This window comes from Myxine glutinosa, chromosome 1 (assembly GCF_964187855.1).
Source record: "Myxine glutinosa chromosome 1, kmMyxGlut1.1, whole genome shotgun sequence".
Lineage (NCBI taxonomy): Eukaryota > Metazoa > Chordata > Myxini > Myxiniformes > Myxinidae > Myxine > Myxine glutinosa.
Window position 1 is genome coordinate 55,417,322 of NC_136261.1, and position 26,358 is coordinate 55,443,679.

Here is a 26,358-nt window from a genome sequence, read left to right on the forward strand (position 1 = left end):
TTTACTAAAGTAGGCCACCGGCCGCTCCTTATCCCCATGGGTCTGTGTCAAAACTGACTGGGCGAAACCTCCCACGGCGTGAGTGTAAAGGGTAAATGGTTTCGCATAATCCGGGAGTCCTAATGACGGTGCCGTAACCAGCGCCTGTTTCAGCCCGTCAAAACATCGCCTCAATTCATCCGTCCATATCAATAGGTCCGGGGCATTTGATTTGGTCGCCTCGTACAGTGGTTTAGCCAGCAACGCAAAATCAAGTATCCAAGTGCGGCAGTATCCCGTCATACCTAGGAAGCGCAGCATTTGCCGTTGCGAGCGAGGGCGAGGCAGCTCCGTGATAGCGGTCACTCGTCCAGCATCCAATTCTCGTTTTCCGTGCGAAATGGCGTGTCCCAAGTAAGTTACAACCTGCCGCACAAACTGAAGTTTTGGTCTGCCTACTTTGTGGCCTTTGGCCGCCAAGGCCTTTAATAGGGCCAAAGAATCCATTTCGCACGCCTCCTTTGAAGGGGAGCAAATCAACAAATCGTCAACGTATTGCAGCAACACTGACCCTCCCTTCAATTCCACATCCGCCAGGTCGCGGTGCAGCGCCCGGGAAAACAGAGTGGGGCTATCTGAAAACCCCTGAGGTAGTACTGTCCAAGTATACTGGCGCCCCCTATGGGTGAAAGCGAACAAGTATTGTGACTCAGGCGCGATGGGCACAGAGAAAAACGCAGAACAAAGGTCGATGACCGTGAAGTATGTTGCGTCCGGCGGAATTGACATCATGAGGGTTTCTCCGTTTGGAACTAGTGGGTGTATGCCCTGTATCACCTTGTTCACCTCCCTTAAATCCTGTACAAATCTCCATTTGTCCTTTGACGGCTTTTTAACTGGCAAAATTGGTGTATTACATGGGCTGTTAGTTTCTACGATAATCTTCTGTTCCACTAGGGATTGAATCACTGGTGCTATGCCTACGTCGGCCTCAGGTCGTAGCTTATACTGTTTTACGTTTGGCAAGCGCATCCCCGGCTGCACTGCTATCACTAGAGGTTTGGCGTCTCGCATCCGTCCAACCTCACCGTCGCTTTTGGGCCATAAATTGTCTGGCACCTCCGCTAGGAGGTAATCCGACTCACCCGGGTCCGTCAGCACTGCCCTCATGGCATAGGTGCCTTTGGGGGGCAACTCTGCCTCTTCGAACTTTCCGTCCCTCCGTTCTGCCTTAATGTCAATTGAGAACCCTTCACCGTTTTCGAGCTGTTTCAAAGTCCAGCGGCCCCTCTTACACCGATAACCATGTAAGGGAACTTCTCGTAACCTCCCTACCATCCAACCTACACTTTCCGGCGGCCACCCTTTGGCAGTAGTGAGGGTAACATGGGCGACCGCTCCTTCGGGGTATTGGGTCAGCGCATGCTGACTCGGGGTTAGGACTACCTCAATTCCTATTCCCTCACGCCCGATCCATACCCGTGACAAGTGTAGAGGCATCCATTCGCCCAGCTTTTCCTTAACCCTTTCCCGGTAGTTCTCGTCCTCACCCGTTGCATCATAGTACGCAGTGCAATGGGGTGGATTATCCTTTAAGTCCTTTATCGAAATTTGGTGCTGTTGCATCCAATCTCGCAGCACTGAACTGTCCAAACACACATTATCTATGATATATGTCCAAGCAGACAAAGCCCCTGGATCCAAGCGCCACCAATACGCGGTGGGGCCGGGACGAGCCAGTGCCGTCATCAACAAGTCGCGTTTAGACTCCGCGACGTCTACGAAAACTCCCTCCTCGGTACATGAGATTTGACAGCCCAAACGGCACAATAAATCCCGTCCCAGCAAATTCGTCGGGGCGGTAGTGGTCATCAAGAAAGCATGTTTAGCCTCCAGCGGGCCGCATGTTACTCGCACTTCCTCCGAAATAGGAAGCGCTTGGGGTAAACCCGAAACACCCAGTATTTGAACGTTCCTGGCCGTAGGGCGCAAAGAGGGCAATTGCCCCTTGTTAATTGTGCTGCGAGTCGCGCCCGTATCTACGAGAAATTCTAATTGTCTTCCCTCCACGTCCAACATCATGGTTGGTTCCTCTGCCGGTGTCATGGTCAAGAGAGGACACTCCTTGGGCGACTCGCCAGCGTCCCGTCAATAGGCCCCTCTATTGTATTGGGGCTGAAACCCCTTACGAGCCTTTGGGCAATCACGTATCCAGTGTCCCATCTGCTTGCAATAATGGCACGGTTCCTGCGGAACCGGTGGTGCGGAGGGCATAGGTCGTCCCTCTACAGCTCCCCTTCCGCCCTGCCTGCGTTCTGGCGGCCCCCAAAGTGACTGGTTCACTGGTTGCCACTGCGGCGGACCCCGAGGCGGGGCCCAGTTCCCCCTTGGTCCGTTCTGCATCCCACTATTGGGGGGTGGTCCGGGGTTTTGGAGAAGGGGTCTTGGTGGATACCAATTTTGGGGAGGGGGCCCTTGCACATTCCAAGTTTGAGGGTTTTGAGGAGGAAGGGGAAGAGGGGGTGGTATTGTCCATTGTTGTTTTACCTCGTTCATATTAATTAGTCCAAAATCTTCCTCAGTACAACCGTCGCAGTTTTCATTTTCGCTGTGGATCCACTCTCCGTTGGGGAATTGGCCCTTATAGAAAAAAGGATAACAACTCCTCCTATGTTCCTCTGGACCTCGAACAGGTCCCCACTTCTGGCACTGTTCGTGTATGTAGTTCTGACTCTGATCCCCTTTTTTATTTTGGTTAAATTGAGCCCGTTTCTCCTGGACAAACATTTGCAATATTTCCTCCTTAATATCCTTCTTCTCCTCTAGGGAGGAGCCCGGGCATTGTTCCAGTTTGTCGCATAATTCGTTGGTTGTCATTCCCTTCCAGCCGAAGAGGACGGTCTGTACCTGTTTCTTTAACACCGGCCGAAGCCCCTCGATTAGATATTGATTTACCAATGGTTGGGGTAGCCCTCCCAGCTGCATCGGACCCAGTCCTCCCCAGCGCGCCATGGCCTTTTCCAACCTTTCTCGGTACTCTCCAATTGGTTCTCCTGCCTTTTGTTTTATGGCCCCAATTTTTCCCCAATCCGGACCTCCTGCTGGCAACAGCGCATGCTCGATGGCACCCAGCAGCCGGAGCTTCAGTGCGTCCCATTGTGGTACTGTTATCTGGGCCGCTCCTGCTGCCCTTGGATCGACGTGCGGCCAGTGTGCTCTTAATCTAGCCCTTTCCCATACTTTGGGTGGGAGCACGGATACTCCCATATGAGTTATGTCTCGATAGTCGCACTCGCCGGCTAAAAACCAATTCGACATGGTCGGCACTATCTGCCGTGGATCTTCAATAAGCAAATGTTGAATCCTTTCCCTCATTACAGTTAAAGAGGATTCTTTCCATGGTACTCTTTCTCGAACCCCCTGTCCTTGGGCGTCAACTCCGATAACTTGTACAGGGCACAATGTTTTCCTTTCCTCTATTTCCTGACATTCCGATGGGGTAGTTTGTGAGGTCCTTTTCCCCTTACAACCTACCAGTGAGGGGTATAACCCATCCGGTCCTATCGGTGGCGGGAACCCTGCGATGTCGGTCCCGTCATCTATTCCGTTAGCCCCGAGTTGTGCAAACGGCCTTCCCTGGCTCGGGTGGTTCTGGGGTATCTGGGGCGCGATGGTAGCGGGGTTATAGGGAGGTGGTAGCGGGGGCGCAGAAAGGATAGGTGGTGCCTGAAACCCCGGGACAGGGTTTAGGTCTGGGGCTGGGGAGGGTAGATTGGTCGCTACCTCCCCTCTCGCGGGGTCTGGTTTTTCAACGAGCGGCATCAGTCGCGCGTTGGCCTGCCTCTCTATTTCCTTAAGCGCTTCATCCTGCTCTTTATTCGCCTGTTTCCTCAGACCCTTGAGTTTTGTTACCTCACCAGCCAAGCTGGCCTGTTTCGACTTTGCGTGTCGCTTCATCGCTTCTTCCTTCCACCAGCCAAAGACTTTCCAATAGTCAGGCGGAAAGTGTTTCGTGGCCTGTTCGAACTTTTCTAATGTCTCATACAACACGTCCAATTTTTCCAGCGCAAAAGACCCTCCTTCGGGCCACGGTTCTCCTAAATCCTTCGTCAATGCAACCCATGACTTCCCTGGTCTCACAGCAGCATAGCCATACCTCTTAAACATAAAAAATGCTGGGGTATGTCTAAGCGGTTCACCTGCCTTTACTGTCTTATTACCTATACTGTTACCCATCCTAAGAAACCTTAGCTTACCGACGTAGCCTTGTACTCGTGAGGATCTCCCGCCTCGCGGCACAGCTACACTACCTAACTCTGAGAGGCTCGCAGCCTTGTACCCGTGAGGTTCGCCCGCCTCGCGTGGTACGGCCGCGCTACCTACTCTCCTGAGAGGCTCGTCCGCCTACACAGCCGTCTATCCTACCCTTACTGCACTTTCCTGGCGTCCTACGCCCGTATAATAGTTCTGATCTTACTTAAAACTAAAATCCCGACGTCTCCCGGGTAGGCCTCGGATCGGGACGCCGCCCTTATCCTTACCCTCACAACCCAGAGATCTATTACCCCTTAACCTCAGGCGCCCAACGTGGGGCACTTCTCCTTACGTAACGTTACCCTAACGAGTCCATAAACAATCAGTTGCTCCAGGACCCAAGCGGTCCGTAATTAAATTTAGGTTCGTGGAACAGGTATGAGCAGGGAACGGAACGTACGGCGACCGAGCAAGAGAGAGTGGGTTACAATTTGGACTGACCCCCGGGCTAAAAAGGAAAAAACAAAAGAAAACCACAGCTCACCTGACCCGGATCAATTGCCAGCTGGTCTCTCACCACTCCCTTGCCTGGGACCGCGTCCCGGACTGCCCAGACTGATCCCACCGCTGCCACCAGTTGTCGGATTGGGACTTAGGACTTGGGACTCAGAAGACTCAGAAGAAAGGAGCAACGGATATATTTATTGGAACTCGAGTACTCAAGCTTGAGGACAGCAAAGTTGCATTGAAACTCACAAGGAATGACCAACAGTACAACAAGATGCTCTGAAATAATTCAATTAACATTGCTTTATATAAAGAAAGTCAGGGGTGGAGTTAGCTCACAAGACACAGAGACAGAATGGGCTCATTGGGCCTCCCACCATAGTCCCATCCTGTTGTTCAGTTAATTAAAGGAAGTTCATCCAAGGCCAGTCATGGGTTAGCTCTGATAAGGAGATGGTCAGCATTATGTGGCAACATGTTTACAACTTTCTGTATAGCAGCTGGCTTTGGAAAGTACAAAGGGGAGTGGACACTCATAAAACTGTCAACTTGCAAGATAATGGCAGAGTCAGGAGAAAGGCAAAGAGAGATAAGAGTTGCCTCCAAGGCCTGAAAAGGGGAACTAGAGATTGTGCCCACGCAGGCCAGAGCACACAGGCAGAGAACTCCTTATTAGGATATTACACATCCTCAATGCAGTAGAAAGAACTCAGTATCATAAAAGAGTACAGTAGCAAGTCAAAACAAAACATATAATTGGTTATACTTGGTAATTGGTAAAGCAGCAAGGATATACAAAGGGGGAGGGGCATTACAGCTCCCTACATATATATTGTTGCGGTTTTGAGTTTTGGTAACAGTTAGTATAATAAAGGTTAAATTTCCCCCTCATAGTTAGTCACACAACAACATGTAGCCTCGCGATAGTGTAGTTATCTCTTAGTATTTGTGAGCATAGTCCTTTTCCTATGTTAGTTCTGCGTTGAGTAGAGTAAGGAGAATAGGTCCTTCTCCTACTTCCATTGCCTTATCCCGCCTCCATTGCCTCATGCCTCTTTGTGCTGCCTTTGGTTCTTTTGGTGGCGTGACTTAACACGAGGCAGGCCTAGGGGGGTCGGGGCGGGACCGAATGAGGGCGGACGAGGAGCTGATGGTAAGTGCGAGCCGCCAATCAGGGCTCAGAGGGTGTGGCTGAAGCACTGCGTCACAGGGCGTGGTTGGAAGGTTCGAGAAGGTTCGGGGCATATCGATATAAGCCGTTGGGCAAAGCCACCAGCAGTTGAGTTCCATGAGCAATTGAGGTATGAGGAAGGAGTTGGATTGAAGAGAGCAGTGCGGTGAGTTGGCGGTCAGCAGAGGACTTTGAAAGATATGAGATCGGCGAAAGACGCGCATGAACCAGGATACGCGCTCGCATGAAAGTGACGCTCGGTTGAGCTTTAAGCCGAGCCGCATATAGTGCATTGAGTTACACGAGTGATAACGCGCTGTGTAACCGCCAGCCGCGCCGAGAGACGCGTACTTTTCCTTCCTACCTCATCGGCTGCCTTTTGTTCGGGAGACGCGCTACGAGGATCCTTCCACCGCCTGCATGCCTTCTTCGCGGGACGTGCTGGGAGCGTTGAGAGCCGGACGGGGCGGTTCCTGGACGACCAAGTCGGCGCGTTTGGCCTGAACATAATCCTGCCTGCAATTCCCTGTGTGAGTGTGACGGGCCCGAGTCTGGGATTAAGGATAAGACTGATTAAGTGCTGCTCTGTGTCTCTGCTTCTACCGATCCTTGTACATATGTGGGAATAATAATTAAACCTGTGTTCTTCCTTCCATTTGATCGTTCTTGTGATTTCCTCATTGACTAAGCGTGGTACAAATAGAACCGCTCTAATTGGGGTCCAACATTAACGGTGACTGCACGGACCATGTGGTACGCAATCCGCTCGGTGTACTCAAATTACATGTGGCTCGTGCGAGGCTTGGTTCCCAGCTTCCGTGGTGGCACAGGTATTTAGGTACGAGCGAGACTTGGTCCCGAAACCCTACCTTGCGCTTGCTCGGAAGAGGCGTTTCAAGTCTCTCAGTTCCGCCAAGCCCAGAAAGAACAAGGGGCTTAATCCCCCCCTTGGTAAGGGGAAGAAGGGCGGCGGAAAACAGTAATATTTGGTAGTCAGGAGTGGGGATTTCGAACCCTGAACGAAATTTTGGACACCAAATTGTACAAATTGGCCGTAACAATTGGTGTCGGGGAGTGGGATTGGACCTGGAGTGTGCTTCACACACTCAAAATTATGAGTGGACTAAATTTAGTAATAAAAGCCAAATTATATTCATACCATGGACAGCCAAGACGGTCGAATGCCGGTGGGGGTAGAAGATGAGGTAGATGATTAGGAAGAATTAATGACCCAGGACCCACAGGAAGTGTTGGTAGAAGAGGAGGAAATTGATGAGGGGCTGGCAGCAGGGGTAGAAAGTGGCGGCGCCTCGCACATGGTGGCGGAAGCCGAGCCTGCGGTGCCAAGGTACATGCAATTATTTATGGCGCAAATACAGGCATCCATAAAAATGGAGGGGGATCGACTAAATGTAAAAATGGACATCCAAAAGAAACAATTGAAGGAAATGGGGGATAAATCCACCCGGGAATTGTAAGAGGTGAAAAATGGGTTGGAAAACAAAGTGGAGGCCCAAAATAATCAATTGGAAAAAATGAGAGTGGCGTCGAAGAAGGATATGAAAAAAGCGGGTAAGGACATTGGGCGCAGGTTGAGCGAGGAGGTCGCCTTGGTACGCGACGAGGTGACACAATGTGAGGAACGCGTGGGGAGCGAGCTTGGGCAGAGCGCAGCTAAGTTGACCGAGGGTATGGAAATCGCGACGCGGGGTGTAGAAGAACCGATGATCGGCGAATTGGGAAAGAAAATTTTATGGGCGCCAACAGTCGAGGTAGAAAAAGAAATAATTAGAATCGAAGAAATAATTCAAATTGAAGGAACAATTGGGGCCGAAGAGATGGTAGGGATAGAATCGGGAAATGAATCACAGGAAAAAGAAATGGAATGCACTCAAAGTTTGTATTTGCATCATGATGTCATGCTTGCTAACAAAATGGGAAGTGTGCAGGTGCTGACGGGAAAAGAAGTCCCCAAGGTGAGTAGAATTAATGGCGGGAATGTGTTTGGCGCGAAAAGGATTTTGGTGCGCTTGGGAAAGAAACGAAACCCGGGCGGTCATGGAAGGTCCATTGTGCGGTGTACAAGGGCGACTGGTGCGTGGGTGAGAGAAAAGTGTGCACCGGAGCGTGAGTTTGAGCGAGAAAAGTGTATGACGGAATGTGTGTGGGAGGAGTGTGTAACAGGAGAGTGTGTTACAGAGAGTGTGCAGGAGTGCACACCAGAGTGTGTTGCAGGGTGTGTAACAAGGGAGTGCACACCCAGGGGTGTTACAGAGTGTGCAGTAGAAGAGTGCGTACTGAAGTGTGTGGAAGGTATGAGTGCGCCTAGGTGTGCAGGTGCGAGTACGGTGTGTGAGGGAGAATGCACACCAGAGAATGTGGAAGGAGAGTGTGGTGTAACATGAGTCAGAGTGTATGGGAGGCGCAGGGACGCCTCGGTGTGCGAGTGCAGAGTGGGTCGCGAGTGGTGAGAACGCGGCTCAAGCATCGACACCGACCGGGGTAGCGTTTAGCACGACGGATAGCCGACATGAGCCCTCGGTGAGTTGTGTGCGGCAGGGACCGGCGGGGATAGATGCCACGGCCGTGTCACAAGGACCAACGTGCACGATTCGTGCCGTCCCCCGCCCTGTATGGTTGGTGCCGCACCATGGCGGCAAAGGTGAACGGCGGGGTTCAAGGGGAGGTAGGAGAGTTCGGAGCCGCGCCCCCTGGCGGGTGCGATGCTCTGACCGTGGGTGGTTGGGCCATCGTGCGTGGGACCGCGAGGCCCCACGCAGAGATGGGGCCCTGAACCTCGGCCCATCCATGCCTCCTCCCCTGGATCAAAAATGCCGGACAGACCCAACCTACAGGAGACAAACCAACCACATGGATCGCTCGGCCTTTCGAAGCCGAGCCGTGATGACAATGTATTTCCACACAAAGAGGCTCCAGTATAGCGGACTGATGAAAGGAGTGTACCCTGCGTGGAGGAATGGTAGTGTTACTATTCCTCACATCCAGGGCTCATGAGCATGAGATTAGGGGGATGGCAGTGATCGGCACATGGGCGTACCAGCAATGGTTACCTCTATGGGGCACCGAAGCTAGCCGAGGGAGGGCTAGGATAATTGTTAGGGAATTAGAAGACAGTAGAGACAAAAGAGTTAATTAGTGACATTGGTACTGTAGAGGGGACGTAGAGAGAGTAGATGGATGTTAATGACGAAGGGAGTGCTTAGTTTAATTGGATGACGGGGAAGCACTAGAGTTTTAGGGGAAAAGCAGTTAGCTAGATGATGCTGTGTGTATTGAGATAACCGGAGTTGTGTTTGAGAAAAAGTGGAATTGTGTTGAAGTGTATGGAAAAAAATGTGTGAGCACAAAAGATGTGCGAGGAAAGTAGTGTGGGAGATAATTGGTGTGCGATGAGTAGTGTGAAATGCTTGGTGTGGAATAAAAGGTGTGGAATGCATGGTGCGAAGGAGTGAATGGGGGGAGATGGACCCATTCACGAATGCCCAGGGTGGGTAGTGTAAAGTCAGGTAGTGGGCTTAGGTAAATTGTTTGGATATTGACACCTGTGGTGCAGGTAGTGGCAAAGTAGTGCTTTGGAGGGTGCATGAGTCAGTGACATGGCTGGGCGTGTGGTTTAATTGGTGCGTATGGTTATTGGGGCACTCCGCCACTGGTAGTTTGTCGGCCAGGTGAGGCCGCAGTTAGGCTCTGGGAGCCAGTTAGGGTAGTTGTGAGTTGTTCAGTGGGGCCCGAGGATCCAAGAGAAGGACCCGGGTTGCCCAATGCCAAAGTGGGCACAGAGGGGGTAAGAGCCAGTGAGGGCCTTCCCCAGTTAGGTAGTTGCAGGAGCAGGTAAGCTCGGGTGGCGACTTCAGTGGTGGAGGTGCGCAGGTAGTTGGACCTGCTAGTGGAGCCACACGACCCAGCCCCGAAATTGTGCAAGGGCACAGAGTGAAAATTTGAGGGAGTGAGACCCAAATTTCATGGACATCACAGTGTGTATAATGGGAATTCGGTTTTTAGAACCACATAGTTTAAAGAAGGCCGATTGGCAGGGTACGACCCCGGGTAGTTTAAGAGTTAATGTCGGTTAGTGGAGTTAGGAATTGAGGAATTCCTTTCACGCCATCCACCACCATTCACCAAGGAGGACGAAGCTCCACACCAGGACCAAGTGAACTGTTTGAGTGTAAGTCGCATCAGGACGTGATGAGACATTGTGTTTGTTCCATTCCTTCCTTCCTGGGAGGGATTGGGAGACTAATCGGATGTAGAGGGGGATATGGGAGACAAGACGTAGGGATGGATTTGTAAATACAAGGAAGGGCTAGGGTAGTGTAAGCTGACAATGGGGGGTACGGACGGTTAGGGACGAGCTTGCTCTGCTCGCTCTTCCGCGCCTCTCATGCTGCATTACCTTGTATTGCTGTGTACCTTTATGCCCTTTCCGCTTTGCTGGTCGTGCTTTGTCTCCCCCCCCCACACCAGGACCATTTTGGAGGTGGAACTGTGCAGCACCATCGACCTGTGCAGCATTCCTTGCTGCACCTTGCTACATCTGTGCAGCATCCCTGCTGCACTTTGCTACATCTGTGCAGCCGAACTGCTCAGCACTTTGCTGCTGCATCCTTGTGTTGTAACTTTGCTGCACCTGTGCAGCACTTTGCTGCCACAAACACTTTGCTGCACCACATACACTTATGGACCACAAGTTTTGAGTGGCATTAATGTCACGCAGTCGGACCACATAGGGTTGGCCCTGCTTGGCAAGGAAATGAAATAAACACAGTTTTTGTGTATTTTTATTATGGTGTGCTAGGGACGAGAAGATTTGTAAGTTTAATTAGCCCTGAAGAGCAGGAATGGCCTGTATGCCGGTCCGGGGGCTTGCCAGTTTGATATATGCACACAGAAGAAGCAAGAAGCAAGATGCAAGAAGCAAGCAGCAAATGAAATGTGAATTTATGAGTTTTGTGCTTTGCTGTGCTTTCTCTCCCCTCCAATCTTCTTTCCAAAAAGGACAGGTCCTGGGTCATAGAACTGTAAATAAGAGTAGGTTTTGTGTTGTATATAAAAATGCTGCCCACTGGCTCTATGTTTAGTTTGACAAATTCCGGATTCGGTTAATTGTGGGCGTGATTCTGTTAGAGTAGCTACTCAACGCAATAGGTGGGACATACAGTCACGTGAAAAAGTAAGTACACCCCATGTAAAGTTTTGACTTTTTCAACATATTTCAACATACAGCTATTTGATCTTCATTTCAACAATATTGATAGATAAAGGTGACATAATATAACAAATATCATGAAACATTTACATTTTGTAGTCCATTGTATAATTTAAATAAACATAAATGCAAATTTCGCATGTGGAAAAAGTAAGTACACACCTACATTTATCACTACTTCATATACCTAAAATTAGAATCAGGTGCACCAGCTCAGGTGCAAATGATTAGAACATCGTCAGAGAGCATCTTGGAGGAACCTGTCTTATTTAAACATCAGACATTTAGTTTGGGTTGCTCTTTGTTGTTGGTGTGTGGCGTCACCATGCCTAGATCAAAAGAGCTCTGAGGCCTTCAGAAAGAAGGTTATAGATGCCTACGAGTCTGGGAAAGGATTTAAAAAGATCTCCAAATAATTTGAAATCAATCATTCGACTGTCCGGAAGATCATCTATAAGTGGAGAAGATTCCAAACAACTGCCAACTTGTTCAGGCCAGGCCGCCCCAGCAAGTTCAGCCTGAGAGCAGACCGTAAGATGCTGAAAGAAGTCTCGAAGAACCCCAGAATGTCAACACGGACCTACAAGTAGCTCTTGCCACTGTTGATGTCAAAGTGCAAGAGTCTACCATTAGAAAGAGGCTGCACAATTTGATCTACATGGGAGGTGTGCCAGGAGGAAACCTTTGCTGTCCAGAAAGAACATCAGGGCAAGACTAAAGTTTGCCAGTGAACACCAAGCAAAGACCAGCACTTCTGGAGCAATGTGCTCTGGAAAGATGAGTCAAAGGTAGAGCTATTTGGCCACATTACCAGAAGACATGTTTGGTGAAAACCAAAGACAGCATTTGACCACAAGAACCTGATACCAACTGTAAAGCATGATGGTGGAAATATTATGGTTTGGGGCAGCTTTGCTGCGTCAGGACCTGGGCAGCTCACCATCATAGAATCCACTATGAATTCTTCATTGTACCAGAGGGTGCTTGAGGATAATGTGAGGCCATCTGTCAGAAAGTTGAAGCTCAACCGAAGGTGGACCTTGCAACATGACAATGACCCTAAACATACCAGTAAATCCACCAAGGAATGGCTGAAAAGAAAGAAATGGAGGGTTCTGGAATGGCCAAGTCAAAGCCCGGATGTAAATCCCATCGAGATGTTGTGGGGGGATTTGAAACGAGCTGTGCATGCAAGAAACCCCTCAAACATCGCACAGCTGAAAGAATTCTGCATGGAGGAGTGGGCAAAAATTTCTCCCAGTCGATGTCAGAGACTGGTAGACAGTTATGAGAAATGCTTACTTGAGGTTGTTTCTGCCAAAGTGGACAATACCACCTATTAGAGCCAAGAGTGTACTTACTTTTTACACATGCGAAATTTGCATTTATGTTTATTTAAATTATACAATGGACTACAAGATGTAAATGTTTCATGATATTTGTTATAATATATCTCCTTTATCTATCAATATTGTTGAAATGAGATCAAATAGCTGTATGTTGAACTATGTTGAAAAAGTCAAAACTTTACATGGGGTGTACTTACTTTTTCACGTGACTGTATTTAGTGTTTTAAAACTGTCACATCCACGGGTTAGAGTAAATGTTAGGGGGAACCACATCTGTATGTCACATGTAAAAGTAAAAGTTAATTCCCAGATCTTTCTCAAAAGCGGTCGTCCCAATTTTTGTAGGTTCGACTTGGGGACGAGTCTGACGAGGGAGAGGGGTAGTGTTGCGGTTTTGAGTTTTGGTAACAGTTAGTATAATAAACGTTAAATTTCCCCCTCATAGTTAGTCACAAAACAACATGTAGCCTCGCGATAGTGTAGTTATCTCTTAGTATTTGTGAGCATAGTCCTTTTCCTATGTTAGTTCTGCGTTGAGTAGAGTAAGGAGAATAGGTCCTTCTCCTACTTCCAGTGCCTTATCCGGCCTCCATTGCCTCATGCCTCTTTGTGCTGCCTTTGGTTCTTTTGGCGCGAATTAACACGACGCAAGCCTAGGGGGGTCGGGGCGGGACCGAATGAGGGCGGCCGAGGAGCTGATGGTAAGCACGAGCCGCCAATCAGGGCTCAGAGGGTGTGGCTGAAGCACTGTGTCACAGGGCGTGGTTGGAAGGTTCAAGAAGGTTCGGGGCGTATCGATATAAGCCGTTGCGCAAAGCCCCCAGCAGTTGAGTTCCACAAGCAATTGAGGTACGAGGAAGTAGTTGGATTGAAGAGAGCAGTGCAGTGAGTTGGCGGTCAGCAGAGGACTTTGAAAGATACGAGATCGGCGAAAGACGCGCATGAACCAGGATACGCGCTCGTATGAATGTGACGCTCGGTTGAGCTTGAAGCCGAGCCGCATATAGTGCATTGAGTTACGCGAGTGATCACGCGCTGTGTAACCGCCAGCTGCGCTGAGAGATGCGTGCTTTTCCTTCCTACCTCATCGGCTGCCTTTTGTTCGGGAGACGCGCTACGAGGGGCAAACAGACAGCATAAGCCTATTAAATACACTGTATAGACATAGAATATTGTGAAATTCCAAAATCATCATATTTCTTTCCAGCAAATATATCGCGGTGTAGCGGTTCCCGCTGAATGTACACAATCGCCTTGCACCTGCCAGGACGCGGACAGGGCGCGATCGCCATGCCGGGCTCGTCCGGACGGGCCCAGACGCGCCTCTCCTGGGCATGCCCGGACTCGCTGTTCCCGGGCACGCCCGAACCTCCCAGGCACGCCCGGTCTCGTCTTTCCCGGGCATGCCCGCTCTCGCCTTTCCAGGGCTCGCCCAGAGCGCTCGGGCACGCCCAGCCTCGACTTGCCAGGCCGCGTCCAGGACGCCCGGGCATGTCCAGACTCGCCTTTCCAGGACTCGCCCTTGACACCCGGGCATGCACGGTCTCGGTTTTCCTGGGCAAACGCCCCGGCATAAATGTGTATATATATATTGCTGCCCGATAAACAGGCTTGTCAGAATACCTGAGCTGTTTTGTTTCAATAAAGCAACTCGGACGAATTCCGTCTTTGGTCGCGTCAATTCTTTCGACTCGCGTTGGAGCACAGCTCCTTCACTGGTGACCTACCGACATGGACACGGCAGTGACTCTTAAACTGCCTACCTTCTGGGAGGCTCACGCGGCTGTTTGGTTCACCCAGGCGGATTCCCAGTTCGCCCTGCGAGGCATCACCGCGGACGACACCCGCTTCCACCACGTCGTGGCAGCGCTCGGTTCCGCCACCGCGGCCCGCGCCCTGAGCCTCCTCGAGCACCCACCGGCTGCTGACAAGTATGACGCGCTGAAGACGCTCCTCCTCGACACTTTCGCCCTCTCACCGGCGGCACGCGCACGGCGCCTGCTCGACCTGCCCGAGCTCGGCGACACGCGCCCGTCCGAGCGCATGGACTATATGCTCTCGTTGCTCGGTGAGCACTCTCTGGATTTTCTGTTCCGCCAGCTGTTCCTTCGCCAGCTGCCTCACCCGGTACGCCTCGCCCTGACTGGCACGTCGATCACCGATCCCCGCGCCCTCGCCAGGGAAGCCGATAAGATCTCCTCGGCGGGACAACACATCGGCGCGGCTACCTGGAGCCTGCCGCCGTCCGAGGCGACGCACACGACGCCCGAGCGCCCTGCGCGGTTGGAGGCCAAACTGCCGGTGCAACTGGCGGCCGCCACGCCGCGCCGACTGCTTCCGACACGACAGCCGGGGCCTCCACGTGACCAGGCGTGGTGTTATTACCACGCCAGGTTCGGACACAAGGCTCGGACGTGCCGACCCCCGTGAACTTTCGGCAAGTCGGGAAACGGCCGGGCCGGCGTTCATTCCCAGCCATGAGCGCCGGCCACTCGGGCAACCTGCTTTTTATTCCGGACAATGCGTCCGGGCGGCGTTTCCTTTGTGACACCAGCGCCCAACTGAGCGTCATACCCGCCTCCGAGCAGGACAGGCGGGACGCCGTTTGCGGCCCCTCTTTGGTCGCTGCTAATGGCTCGGCCATACGCACTTTCGGCCCACGCAACGTCACCCTCTGCTTCGGCAGCCAGCGCTTTCAGTAGACCTTTGTGACCGCCTGCGTCCCCATGGCTTTGCTGGGCGCTGACTTCCTCTGCGCGCACGGGCTGCTGGTCGATGTCAAACGACGTCGCCTTGTCAACGCCGAGACCTTCAGCTCCCTGGCGTGCACGATGAGCAGCTCCGCGCCGACCGAACTGGCGTGCGCCCTCCCGACGGCGAACGAGTTCGCTCGCCTGCTCACGGAATTCCCGGCTCTCACACGGCCGACGTTTTCGGCCGTCGCAGTGCGGCATGGGATCAAGCACCACATACCCACTACGGGCCCGCCGGTCTACGCCAGGGCCCGCCGCCTCGACCCTGCCAAGCTCGCCGTGGCAAAGGCCGAGTTCGACGCGTTGGAGCACCTCGGCATCGTGCGGCACTCCAATAGCGCGTGGGCCTCACCACTGCACATCGTGCCAAAGCCGGGGGGCGGATGGCGCCCGTGTGGCGACTACCGCCGCCTCAACGATGCTACCACCCCCGACAGGTACCCGATCCCGCACATCCAGGACTTTTCCGCCCGTTTGGCGGGACGGGTCATATTTTCCAAAATTGACCTGATACGGGGATACCACCAGGTACCTGTCCGGGCGGCTGACGTCCCGAAGACGGCCGTCATCACGCCGTTCGGCCTGTTCGAATTTTTGAGGATGCTGTTTGGCCTCAAGTACGCGGCCCAGGCGTTCCAGCGCTTAATGGACGGCGTGCTGCGCGACCTGCCATTTCTTTTCGTCTATCTGGACGACATCCTCGTCGCCAGCATGTCCCGTGCCGAGCACCTCCTCCACCTCCGAACACTGTTCGGTCGCCTCAGTGAGCACGGCTTAATTGTCAACCCGGCCAAATGCCACTTCGGCACGACGACCGTTGACTTTTTGGGCCACCGCATCACCAAGACCGGGGCCGTGCCGCTGCCGACCAAGGTCGAGGCCATCACCACGTTCCCACGTCCCCGTTCCATCAAGGCCCTACAAGAGTTCCTCGGCATGGTGAATTTTTATCACCGATTCGTGCCCCGCGCTGCTCAGCTCATGCGGCCCCTTTACGAGGCCCTCCGGGGCAAGCCGGCCAAGCATGACATCATTTGGTCCGCGGCCATGGACGCGGCCTTCGCGAGCGCAAAACGGGCCCTCGCCGATGCAACGCTGCTGGCTCACCCGGCGCTCAACGCGCCCATCGCCCTCACTACGGACGCCTCCAACTACGCAGTGGGCGCCGTCCATGAACAATGGGTGGACGGGGTTTGGCAGCCACTCGCTTTTTTCAGCCGGCAACTCCGGCCGAACGAACGAGTTAAAATACAGCACGTTCGACCGCGAGCTGCTCGGTCTATTCCTGGCCGTTCACCATTTCCGACACCTCCTGGAGGGCCGCCCATTCACGGCTTTCGTCGACCACAAGCCGGTGGTCTACGCAATGGCCAAAGTGACGGAGCCGTGGTCAGCCCGCCAGCAGCGCCACCTCTCCGCCGTGTCGGAATTCACCACGGACATCCGGCACGTCGCCGGCAAAGACAACGCCAAGGCCGACTGTCTTCCTCGGGCCAGCGCGAACGCGGTCCACCTCGGCGTGGACTTCGCGCTCATGGCGGCCGACCAGACCACCGACACATCGGTGCAGGCCCTCCGGGTGGCGGACACAGGCCTCCGCCTGGCCGACATCCCCTTCGCGGGCACCGTCCTGCTCTGCGACGTCTCCCAGGGCCAGCCTCGCCCCATCGTGCCCGTTTCCTGGCAGCGCCGCATCTTCGCCTCCATCCACGGCCTTTCTCACCTGGGCCGGAAAGTTTCTCAGAAGCTGGTGTCGGCGCGTTTCGTCTGGCACGGCCTTTGACGGAACGTCCGCGACTGGTCCAACGCCTGCACGGCCTGCCAGCGGGCCAAGGTCCACCGCCACACCCAGGCCCCGCTAGCACCTTTCACCGTGCCTGCACGGCGTTTCGACCAGGTCCACGTGGACCTGGTGGGTCCCCTGCCCCCATCGCGGGGGTTCACCCACCTGCTCACCATGGTGGACAGGACCACCAGGTGGCCGGAGGCCGTGCCCCTCACCTCCACCGCCGACGTGGCGCAGGCGTTCATCGCCACCTGGGTCGCGCGCTTCGGCGCACCGGCGGACATCTCGTCCGACCGCGGCCCACAGTTCACGTCCGAACTTTGGGGCGCGGTCGCCCGCTCGTTGGGGGTCACGCTGCACCGCACCACGGCCTACCACCCCCAAGCCAACGGGTTGTGCGAGCGGTTTCACCGCTCCATGAAGGCCGCACTCATGGCCGGCCTTCAGGACGACGGTTGGACCGACCGGCTGCCGTGGGTCCTTTTGGGCCTCCGCACGGCCCCCAAGGAGGACCTCCGGGCGTCCGCCGCCGAGCTCGTCTACGGCCAGGCGCTCCGCGTCCCGGGCGAGTTCGTGCCCAACGCTACCAGTCCCTGGTCCGCCGCTCGCCAGCGCTCGGACCTCCAGGAGGCCGCCCGACGATTTGCCTCCGTGCCAACGTCCCGCCACGGTGGCCCCCAGTCCTACGTCCCCCCCCGGCGCTTCGCACAGCGGAGTACATCTTTGTGCATCATGACGCGCACCGGGGGCCACTCCGGCCGCCGTACGACAGGCCCTTCCGGGTCCTGCGACGGGGCGACAAGTCCTTCGTCGTCGACGTCGGTGGCCGGTCGGACCAGATCTCTGTGGACCGCCTCAAACCGGCGCACATGGACATCGACCGACCACCACGGTTGGCCATTCCTCCGTGGCGAGGCCGCCCCCCGTCCACAGTTCCCCCCGCTCGACCACCCACCACCAGATCGGACCCCCCCCCCCCCCCGCGACCCTCCAGGGGTCGCTTCGGCCGGGTCATCCGGACCCCCCTTAAATTGACCCTGCCGGTGCAGGTCGATTCTGGAGGGGCGTGTGTAGCGGTTCCCGCTGAATGTACACAATCGCCTTGCACCTGCCAGGACGCGGCCAGGGCGCGATCGCCATGCCGGGCTCGTCCGGACGGGCCCAGACGCGCCTCTCCTGGGCATGCCCGGACTCGCTGTTCCCGGGCACGCCCGAACCTCCCGGGCACGCCCGGTCTCGTCTTTCCCGGGCATGCCCGCTCTCGCCTTTCCAGGGCTCGCCCAGAGCGCCCGGGCACGCCCAGCCTCGACTTGCCAGGCCGCGTCCAGGACGCCCGGGCATGTCCAGACTCGCCTTTCCAGGGCTCGCCCAGAGCGTCCGGGCATGCCCGCTCTCACCTTTCCAGGGCTCACCCAGAGCGCTCGGGCACGCCCAGCCTCGACTTGCCGGGCCGCTTCCAGGACGCCCGGGCATGTCCAGACTCGCCTTTCCAGGACCCGCCCTTGACACCCGGGCATGCCCGGTCTCGGTTTTCCCGGGCAAACGCCCCGGCATAAATGTGTATATATATATTTCTGCTCGATAAACGGGCTTGTCAGAATACCTGAGCTGTTTTGTTTCAATAAAGCAACTCGGACAAATTCCGTCTTTGGTCGCGTCAATTCTTTCGACTCGCGTTGGAGCGCAGCTCCTTCAGCGGCATATTTCTTCACAGCAAATAATTGTTTATTAAAAAAGATAATCGGGAGCATTCGCAGCAGCATTCTGTTGCCTTATACACTGCCCAAGTTCAACTTTTGGTCCGATTGTAAAAATTATAATTTTCCCGTAGGTTTCGATTAATTTAAAGCAACCTTTATTTCATAATTTTTTTCTCTCCGAGTGACGTGTGTTTCCAAAAAATCTGAAACTTCATAAATCTGATCTACAACTCGCTGTGAGTGAGGAATTCAATTGATGACGTCATTGGTCAGTGGTCTGGTGGCCATATTGGATTGAAAATAAAAACGTTAAATAAACTTCTCCAGAACTGCTTAACTGAATGTTGCGAAACTTCACACATATGATAGACTAGCCATGGGAATATAGTTTGATTTTGTTTTAGAGTTAGACCACTTACAATTCTAAAGTTATAGTCCAAAAATGTTTTTTGTATAAATTGTTAGAATATGAATAAAGAACAATAATGTTGGAAAACAGAATCAACCACTTTTCTAACACTGTACAAATAGATCATCCCACATTGGCTGAAAGGAGGGAACTGCACATATATAGTGTTTTGACTCGACTGAAATTTTTTCATGTTTATAGAAAAGAAAACCTGAAAATCATTTTACCTAGGTGTTCATTTGTATACACGATGAGTTTGAGGTACAAGGTACAAGTGTTCATGAGTTGGGAGAAGTCTATAACCTGAGGTAATGGTTGACGATAAAATGTTTGACGATAAAAAAATCAATCGGCAAAAACATATGATCATTCTACTTTGTGACAACAATTTTAACCTTTTAAATGAAGCTCGTAGTCTTAATCTTATTTTAATATTTCGTTTAGCCCATGTAAGTAGGTGATAAATGTTGCTTCTGGGACACCTCCGTTTAACATGGGAAATCCCTATCTAATGTCATTTACCCCCTTGTCTTTTTCAAAAATCATAAACACCTCTATTTCTCCCTCTATGAACCTATAATCCTTCTCACCTTATGAACCTATAATCCTTCTCGCCTTATGAACCTATAATCCTTCTCACCTTATGAACCTATAATCCTTCTAGCCTTATGAACCTATGATTTTCTTCCTTTATGAACCTATAAATCCTTCTCACCTTATGAACCTATAATCCTTCTTGCCTTATGAACCTATAATCCTTCTCACCTTATGAACCTATAATCCTTCTCACCTTATGAACCTATGATTTTCTTCCTTTATGAATCTATAATCCTTCTAGCCTTATGAACCTATGATCCTTCTCACTTACATGTAATTTTTACCCTATTCCCCCCACTAGCCCCTTAATGTAGTTCCTTAGACCACTCTACTAATGAGCCTATAAATATATTATCTCTTTCTAACTTTTTAAAGAGTTCCATTCTCCTATAGAACTCATCCCCATCAAGTATATTTATAAAGTATACAGGTTCCTTAACCTTTTGTTGTGAAAGTATAAAGTGGTATGTTTCACGGACGGTTCTTGTTTGACCTCCTCCTCTCCCACATACCATTTTAAAATTATAATATTTATTATCCGATTGATAACCATTAAAGTTCTCACTCCACTCTAATATATTTTTCTTCCCGCCCTCCATTACCCCACTTAACAAATGAATACGTTTATCCGTCTTGAGAACCTTCTGACCAGTGATTCTCTGAACCTCTTGAATCTGATATTTTTCACATTCGTTGTGTTTTCCATTTATATACCAAGGTTGATTACACCTCCACTCTTTAGTCTGGTTGATACTTGGTTCTATCATTTATATAATAGTAAAAAAGGTGGTGGTAGCCCGTTAAAATCCCTAACCCCCCTTTTTAACTTATCACTTATATATATCTTATCACTTATATATCTTATCACTTATATATCTTATCACTTATATATCTTATCACTTATATCTTATCACTTATATATCTTATCACTTATATACTTATATAACCATAAGGGAGACTATCAATTCCATTTTCTAAAATAAACCTCTTATCATCAAAAGCCCCCAATGCTTTCTTATTCACCTCTTCTGAATATAATTGATGTTTATAACTTCTTATTCCATTAATCTTTCTAAACTCTTCTTTCTTTGTTGTTAAACAGTTATAATAATCCTTAAAGTTTATTGTTTCTTTAATGACATTTTTCTTTACACCTTTTAACTTCTTATCAGTCTTTTCAACGTTATTCACAATGTATTTATAAGCATAAGCCTTCGACCTCAATCCCACAAATTCACTCATAACATTTCCTCCCAATTCATCCTTGAACTTTCCAATCACCTTTTTATTTTTAGAAGAGAACAACTCACTCTCTGGACTGTAATTACTTGTATCATAGATATTAATGTCCTTTTTCATGTCTGAATAAACATCATCAGTATTAATTTTCAAAATAAAACTATCAGTATCCATATACAACAATGACACATTATCCTTATACTTTGATTTTAGATTAATATAAAAGTAATCATACATTAATGACTTTGACAAGTCAAGAATTGATGTTCCAATGTAAATAGGTTTGTTCATTTCAATACTCTCTTTAACCAAATGGATCGCACAAAAGTTCTCAGTAAAGACCTCAGCTCTAGTAAAACTCGGTCTATTAATTAATTTTGATGCTTGTTCCCAAGATGTTGCTAGTCTGATATTTTGTCTTTTCCTCACATTCTCCATGGTCTTACCAAAGACTGCATTATTCATCAATTTATAAAAGTCTTTCTCAAAATCTGTTTTTGACTCTGTTCTTCTTTGTGTATTAAAATCAATGTACCCCTTTAACCAATGACTTTGATTGAACTTTATAACCCTGTGGATCTTCTCTACTCTTAGACCTTTTGATAAATATTGTCGCAAATTTCTGTGGTGTAGTACATAATTTTTCTTGTTATATAATGTAGTAAGTAATTTTTCTGTTGATTCACCTATATCAAACGATCGTTGATAATCACTCAACCATTCTTTCTTTGGACTTTCTTTCTCACAAGCAAATGGAAGATCTTTATGTTTGATATGAAGTTCTTCAGGATATTTTAAATCGACCTCAAAATAATAACCAACCTTTGAATCATCCAATTCTTTTTGTGTAGAGATACATACATCTTGTAAACCTTTGTGTAGTCTTTTTCCTTTACCCGTCTTAGTTTCCCATAAGGAAGAGCTTGAGACATTGCCCAGCCATACAAGTTGTTTGCATCATAGTACATCAAGTAAGAACTCTCTTTCGTTGAATCATAATTTGGAAGATATTTGTTATTTGCTTTTGCGTATCTGCTCGAGCATACTTGTGAAATTCCACCTCTTTTTGCCTTTTCAATCATCAAAAGCATATCGACATCGGTTATCAAATCCAAAGCTTGTTTTGTCATTTTCAACATCGCGCTCCAAGCCAATCCAGGTGCTGTGTAGTAGTGAGCAGGATCCAATCCATATCCAGTGCGACAAACAGATCTAAAGGCTTCAAATACATCGGCCAATAAAAGCACATCAGTTTTGAGATACAAATCGTGATACTCGCCAAGATTCTTGATGTTATATTTTTCCCAAACATTTTGTGCGTGTACATAATCTTTATCAGATATATGACTGTTGTTTAATTTGTTATCGAAATTTTCTTTTAAAGGAAGTTGTGTTTCATTGAATCTCTCAAATGAGTCCATATAGTCATAGGGGTAAATTCCCTTTTGTGTTAGAAAATCTTTATCTGCAAAATACTCTGAAAGACATGGAAACTCTTTTAGATTTTGAACCAAGTTAGCCAATGGACTTGCCATGAATTTAAATGTATCAAGAAATCTGATATGAGTAATAGGAGATGTGTGAATTGTTTTTGTGAATGAAATGTATTTCTGATCTGTGTTAGGAATTGCTGAAATGTGTCCAGATGTCTTTGAAAGTTCATTAATAAATAGATGCGTATCATAATGAGCATTGTTATGAAGAAAGACAGGAATGAAAGAGGGGAGTTGATAATTAATATTACAACTTTGATGAGCTGGACCTCTATATTTACCAGTGAGATGACAATGATCTCTAACCTTTAGACCTTCACCAATTTTTTCCTCACAAATATGACAAACATTGTTTTTTCTAAATTCCCTTTTCTGTTCACTCGTCAAGGACATTGGTTTATTAGTTTCTCTCATTATCTTGGTTAATCGGACACAGTCTTTTTCTAGTCGTTTCACAAACTCCTCTGGGGTATTTGAGCCTCTATACTCCTCTAACTTGTTATATTTATCACCAACGGATGATTTGATATAATAACAAAAACCGCAAGGAGTATGTTTTTGATATTTATTTGTGTATGATTCTTTTGGATCTGGAGAAGCAGTATCTATTTTTTCTAGAATACTTTCAAAATCAGCATATATAACAAATGGATGTTTGATCTTTTTATTTTCATCTTTGAATGTGATATTTGAGCCTTCTTTAGGCATATTGATTACCGTTGATTTATGTTCATCACAATAATTTGAATGTTTATCTAATCTTTCTTGTGTATGGAAGAAGTTAAGACAACACAAACAAATATATATTTTATTTGTTCTTTTGCATACTTGTGGTTTTATTAATTTAGCAATATCTTTAATGTATGTATAATGTGAATTTTCCTCTGAATTAAAATATAGAAGATTAATATGAGTTTGTTTACAATTGTCAGAAAGCTTTAAAACCTGAATGCTGTTTGTTTCTGTTAGACCATAAACATTAACTGATAAATTCTTTATCTTTTCAAATTTAGGAATATCATTTAAAGCCATCGGAAACTTTAGATCTTTCGTAATTAATGTATTCTCATATTTTTTATAATGAGATACTCTTTCATCATGAAAATGTGGAGGATGTAAGTGTGCTAGAATAGACCAGAGAAAACATTTATTGTCTTTATTTTTGATATTGATAACTGCTTTTCTATTTTTGATAACACTGGGAGTAGTGTAATAATGTTGATCCTGGGACACCTCCAAATTCCCATTGACTTACATGTTAATTACGTGTACTCATGTTTCAGTCATAGCACTTTAATGCTGGGACACCTCCAAATTCCCATTGACTTACATGTTAATTTACCTCTCTCCTCATTAACCCAAAGCACCTCTATTTCTCTCACCCTGTTCTTTACGAACCTTCTCACCTTTTGACATGCTATCCTTATTCATTAGACCACTTAAACACCTGTGATCCTTCTGACCTTATGGACCTTTTACTCTTGGTTCTTTTTCAAGATATTTTAACTGAGCTAAGATAAAATGGTAAACCTCCCTCAATGTTCTTGCACACCAGTTTTTCATTATAAACAGAGACTCAACGAACATGAATGTTTTACCTGAGAAACCAGTTTTACTCTTCTCTTGCCCGAAGCAAAAATATTATGTCTTAGTCAAGTGATATTTTTAAACATTAAATCCCATAAAGAATGTTAATTCCCTTCCTTGAAGGGACACACCGGAATTTTCAAGAAACTCATTGCCTCCATGATGTCATTAAATTTCCCCATTCCAGCTATATTAACGGAACCCCACTTGAGGTGGCTTCATTTGAAAAATGTTTTCCAACGTTGAAGATGGCATTGAGTTTGAAGCTTTTTCGCAAGACAGGTAAGTTTTTTTGGTTTTAACGATTAATTTATTCATTGTTTTATATAGAACATGATTAACAATTTATTGTCGTTTTTAACAGCCTCTCAATAATTACTGTTTTTTCTCTTTTTTTAACAGCCTCCCATAATAATATGGCTGGGTGTTTGGACAGCCTCTGTTCTGGACAGTTTGTCTCAACAACAGAACAAATGACTGACAACGAATTTCACAACCTTGAAGTTCCGAGGAGTGCTAATTCATTCCCTACCCATGTGAGTTTAAAATTTTCATCTTGATAAACTCTATTTCTCTGTTAGATTCAACTTTATGTATTGCAAATTTTACAGTTTCTCGCTTTGTTTTCCAACAGAAAATTACTTCAATAGCTGAGATGATAGTTGAGATCGATGATCACAACCACGACCACGACCATGATCACAACTCTGATTGGGGTTATTTTGAGATACCTGCGACCTGTGATACCCTAAATTTTCATCTCAGCAGCATTTACACCAAACTCAACTTTTTGGAGGTATGTGTATGTGTGTGTGCGATTCATAATACTCATAATATTCATTATTTTAAATCGTTGAGGTATATAACATATTTTTCTCCTTGTCCCTTGTATTTAATAGAAAGAGATTCAAAACCTGAAGACATCTGTTGAACCAACCTTTGACTTGTGCTGGGAAGAAATTGATGACTTGTGCTGGGGAGATGTTGAATGTATACCTCAAGAAAAATGTTTTGTGAATATAAAGATTTTGTTTTCAATATTATATTGTTACAGACGCGGTTTAGATGTTACTTTGGGCCGAGCGGATGGTCCACCGCGACCGTTACAGGATCCCCGATTGGCCCGACTCCCCCAACGTTGACCAGATCGCACCACAGATATTCAATTTGGAAACCTCTAAAGCGACCGAACGAGAAGGAAAAGAGAAGAAGACAGAGTACGGAGGAATAACAGGATTTATTAAGTATTTTCACAAGCCAGAGCAACGAGAGCAATCGGTTATATTCAGCGAATGGAAGGAGCAGATACACAGTGAATCGTTAGCTTATACTATTCAATTTACTTAACCCCAGGACAACGATTAGGACAGATGACGTTCACACTTACACGGGGGATATTGCAGGCAGGTATGGCTTGAGGATGGATGGTTGTTTTTGGGAGGCAATGGAGGGTCCAGCGTCGATTGCTGCCTGGCGCGTCCTGTTTGTGGCCTGCGGCCCCTTAGCTGCCCCCTTAGCTGCAGCGCAGCTGGTCGCACGATGGCTCGCACACACCTGCTCGTTCAGGCGTCTTCCTTCTCCCCAGCAACAACGAGGGACAGCAAGCAAGAGGACGGGGTCAAAGCAAGAGCTTGGAGGATGCAAGAGCAAGAGGAGCAAGAGGGTGGAGTGCGTCCCGCGGCGACTTATATTGGTTTCCTCACCGAACCTTCGCGCACTTTCTCGGGGGTTCCCGCTCCGCCCTCTCTTAGCCAAACCCCTTGTTCTGGGTTGGATGAGCGGGGCCGACTTACTCCTTCCCCCTATGACGAGGGGGGCGACCCGTCTTCTCTAGCCACTCCCCTTGTTCGTAATGGCCGCAAATGGCGAAAACCGGTCAGCAGCTGCAGGTACTGCGCCGTCACGTTGCACAGCAGTTCAGTACTGCAATAAACGTTTGCTGTGAAAGCTCAAGTGGGGGAATCCCTGGCACTTGAGCTGCCATGGATCATCGGAGGGGCCTACGCTTTATTTCGTTTGATGCAATGCAGAGTCAATCTAGTGGGAAACACATATTTAGCCTACATAGAATAAGGAAATAAACTATTTAAAAAGATATATCGTGGCCTGTGTGTAAGTTTCATGGAATTAACCAGGAGGACGGCTGCGACCATTATTTACATTACGAGGGTGTTACACACAACAAAACCATACTTTTCACATTCGTTACACTTTCTCCAAAATTGTTACACTTCTCAAAACCGTTACACTTCTCAAATTCGTTACACTGCACCCTCCTTTCTTCAGGCCCGACCTCGGGCCTAC

General features: G+C 48.8%; 2 protein-coding genes across 3 annotated transcripts in view; one reads left to right on the forward strand and one right to left on the reverse strand.

Moving 5' to 3' along the window:
- Positions 1-26,358, reverse strand: part of SVOPL (SVOP like) — a 306,199-nt gene that overhangs the window by 18,331 nt on the left and 261,510 nt on the right. The window lies entirely within an intron of this gene.
- LOC144889722 (uncharacterized) lies at positions 24,282-26,179 on the forward strand. Its single transcript, XM_078770902.1, has 4 exons — positions 24,282-24,336; positions 24,457-24,590; positions 24,689-24,850; positions 24,954-26,179. The coding sequence occupies exons 1-4, from the start codon at positions 24,303-24,305 to the stop codon at positions 25,194-25,196; spliced, it is 573 nt and encodes a 190-aa protein (XP_078627028.1). The 5' UTR covers positions 24,282-24,302; the 3' UTR covers positions 25,197-26,179.

Coding starts and splice junctions, on each gene's coding strand:
- LOC144889722 (XM_078770902.1), top strand. CDS start 24,303: ATGGCATTGAGTTTGAAGCTTTTTCGCAAGACAG. Junction 24,591..24,688: donor CTAATTCATTCCCTACCCAT/GTGAGTTTAAAA, acceptor GTTTTCCAACAG/AAAATTACTTCAATAGCTGA. Junction 24,851..24,953: donor CCAAACTCAACTTTTTGGAG/GTATGTGTATGT, acceptor TGTATTTAATAG/AAAGAGATTCAAAACCTGAA.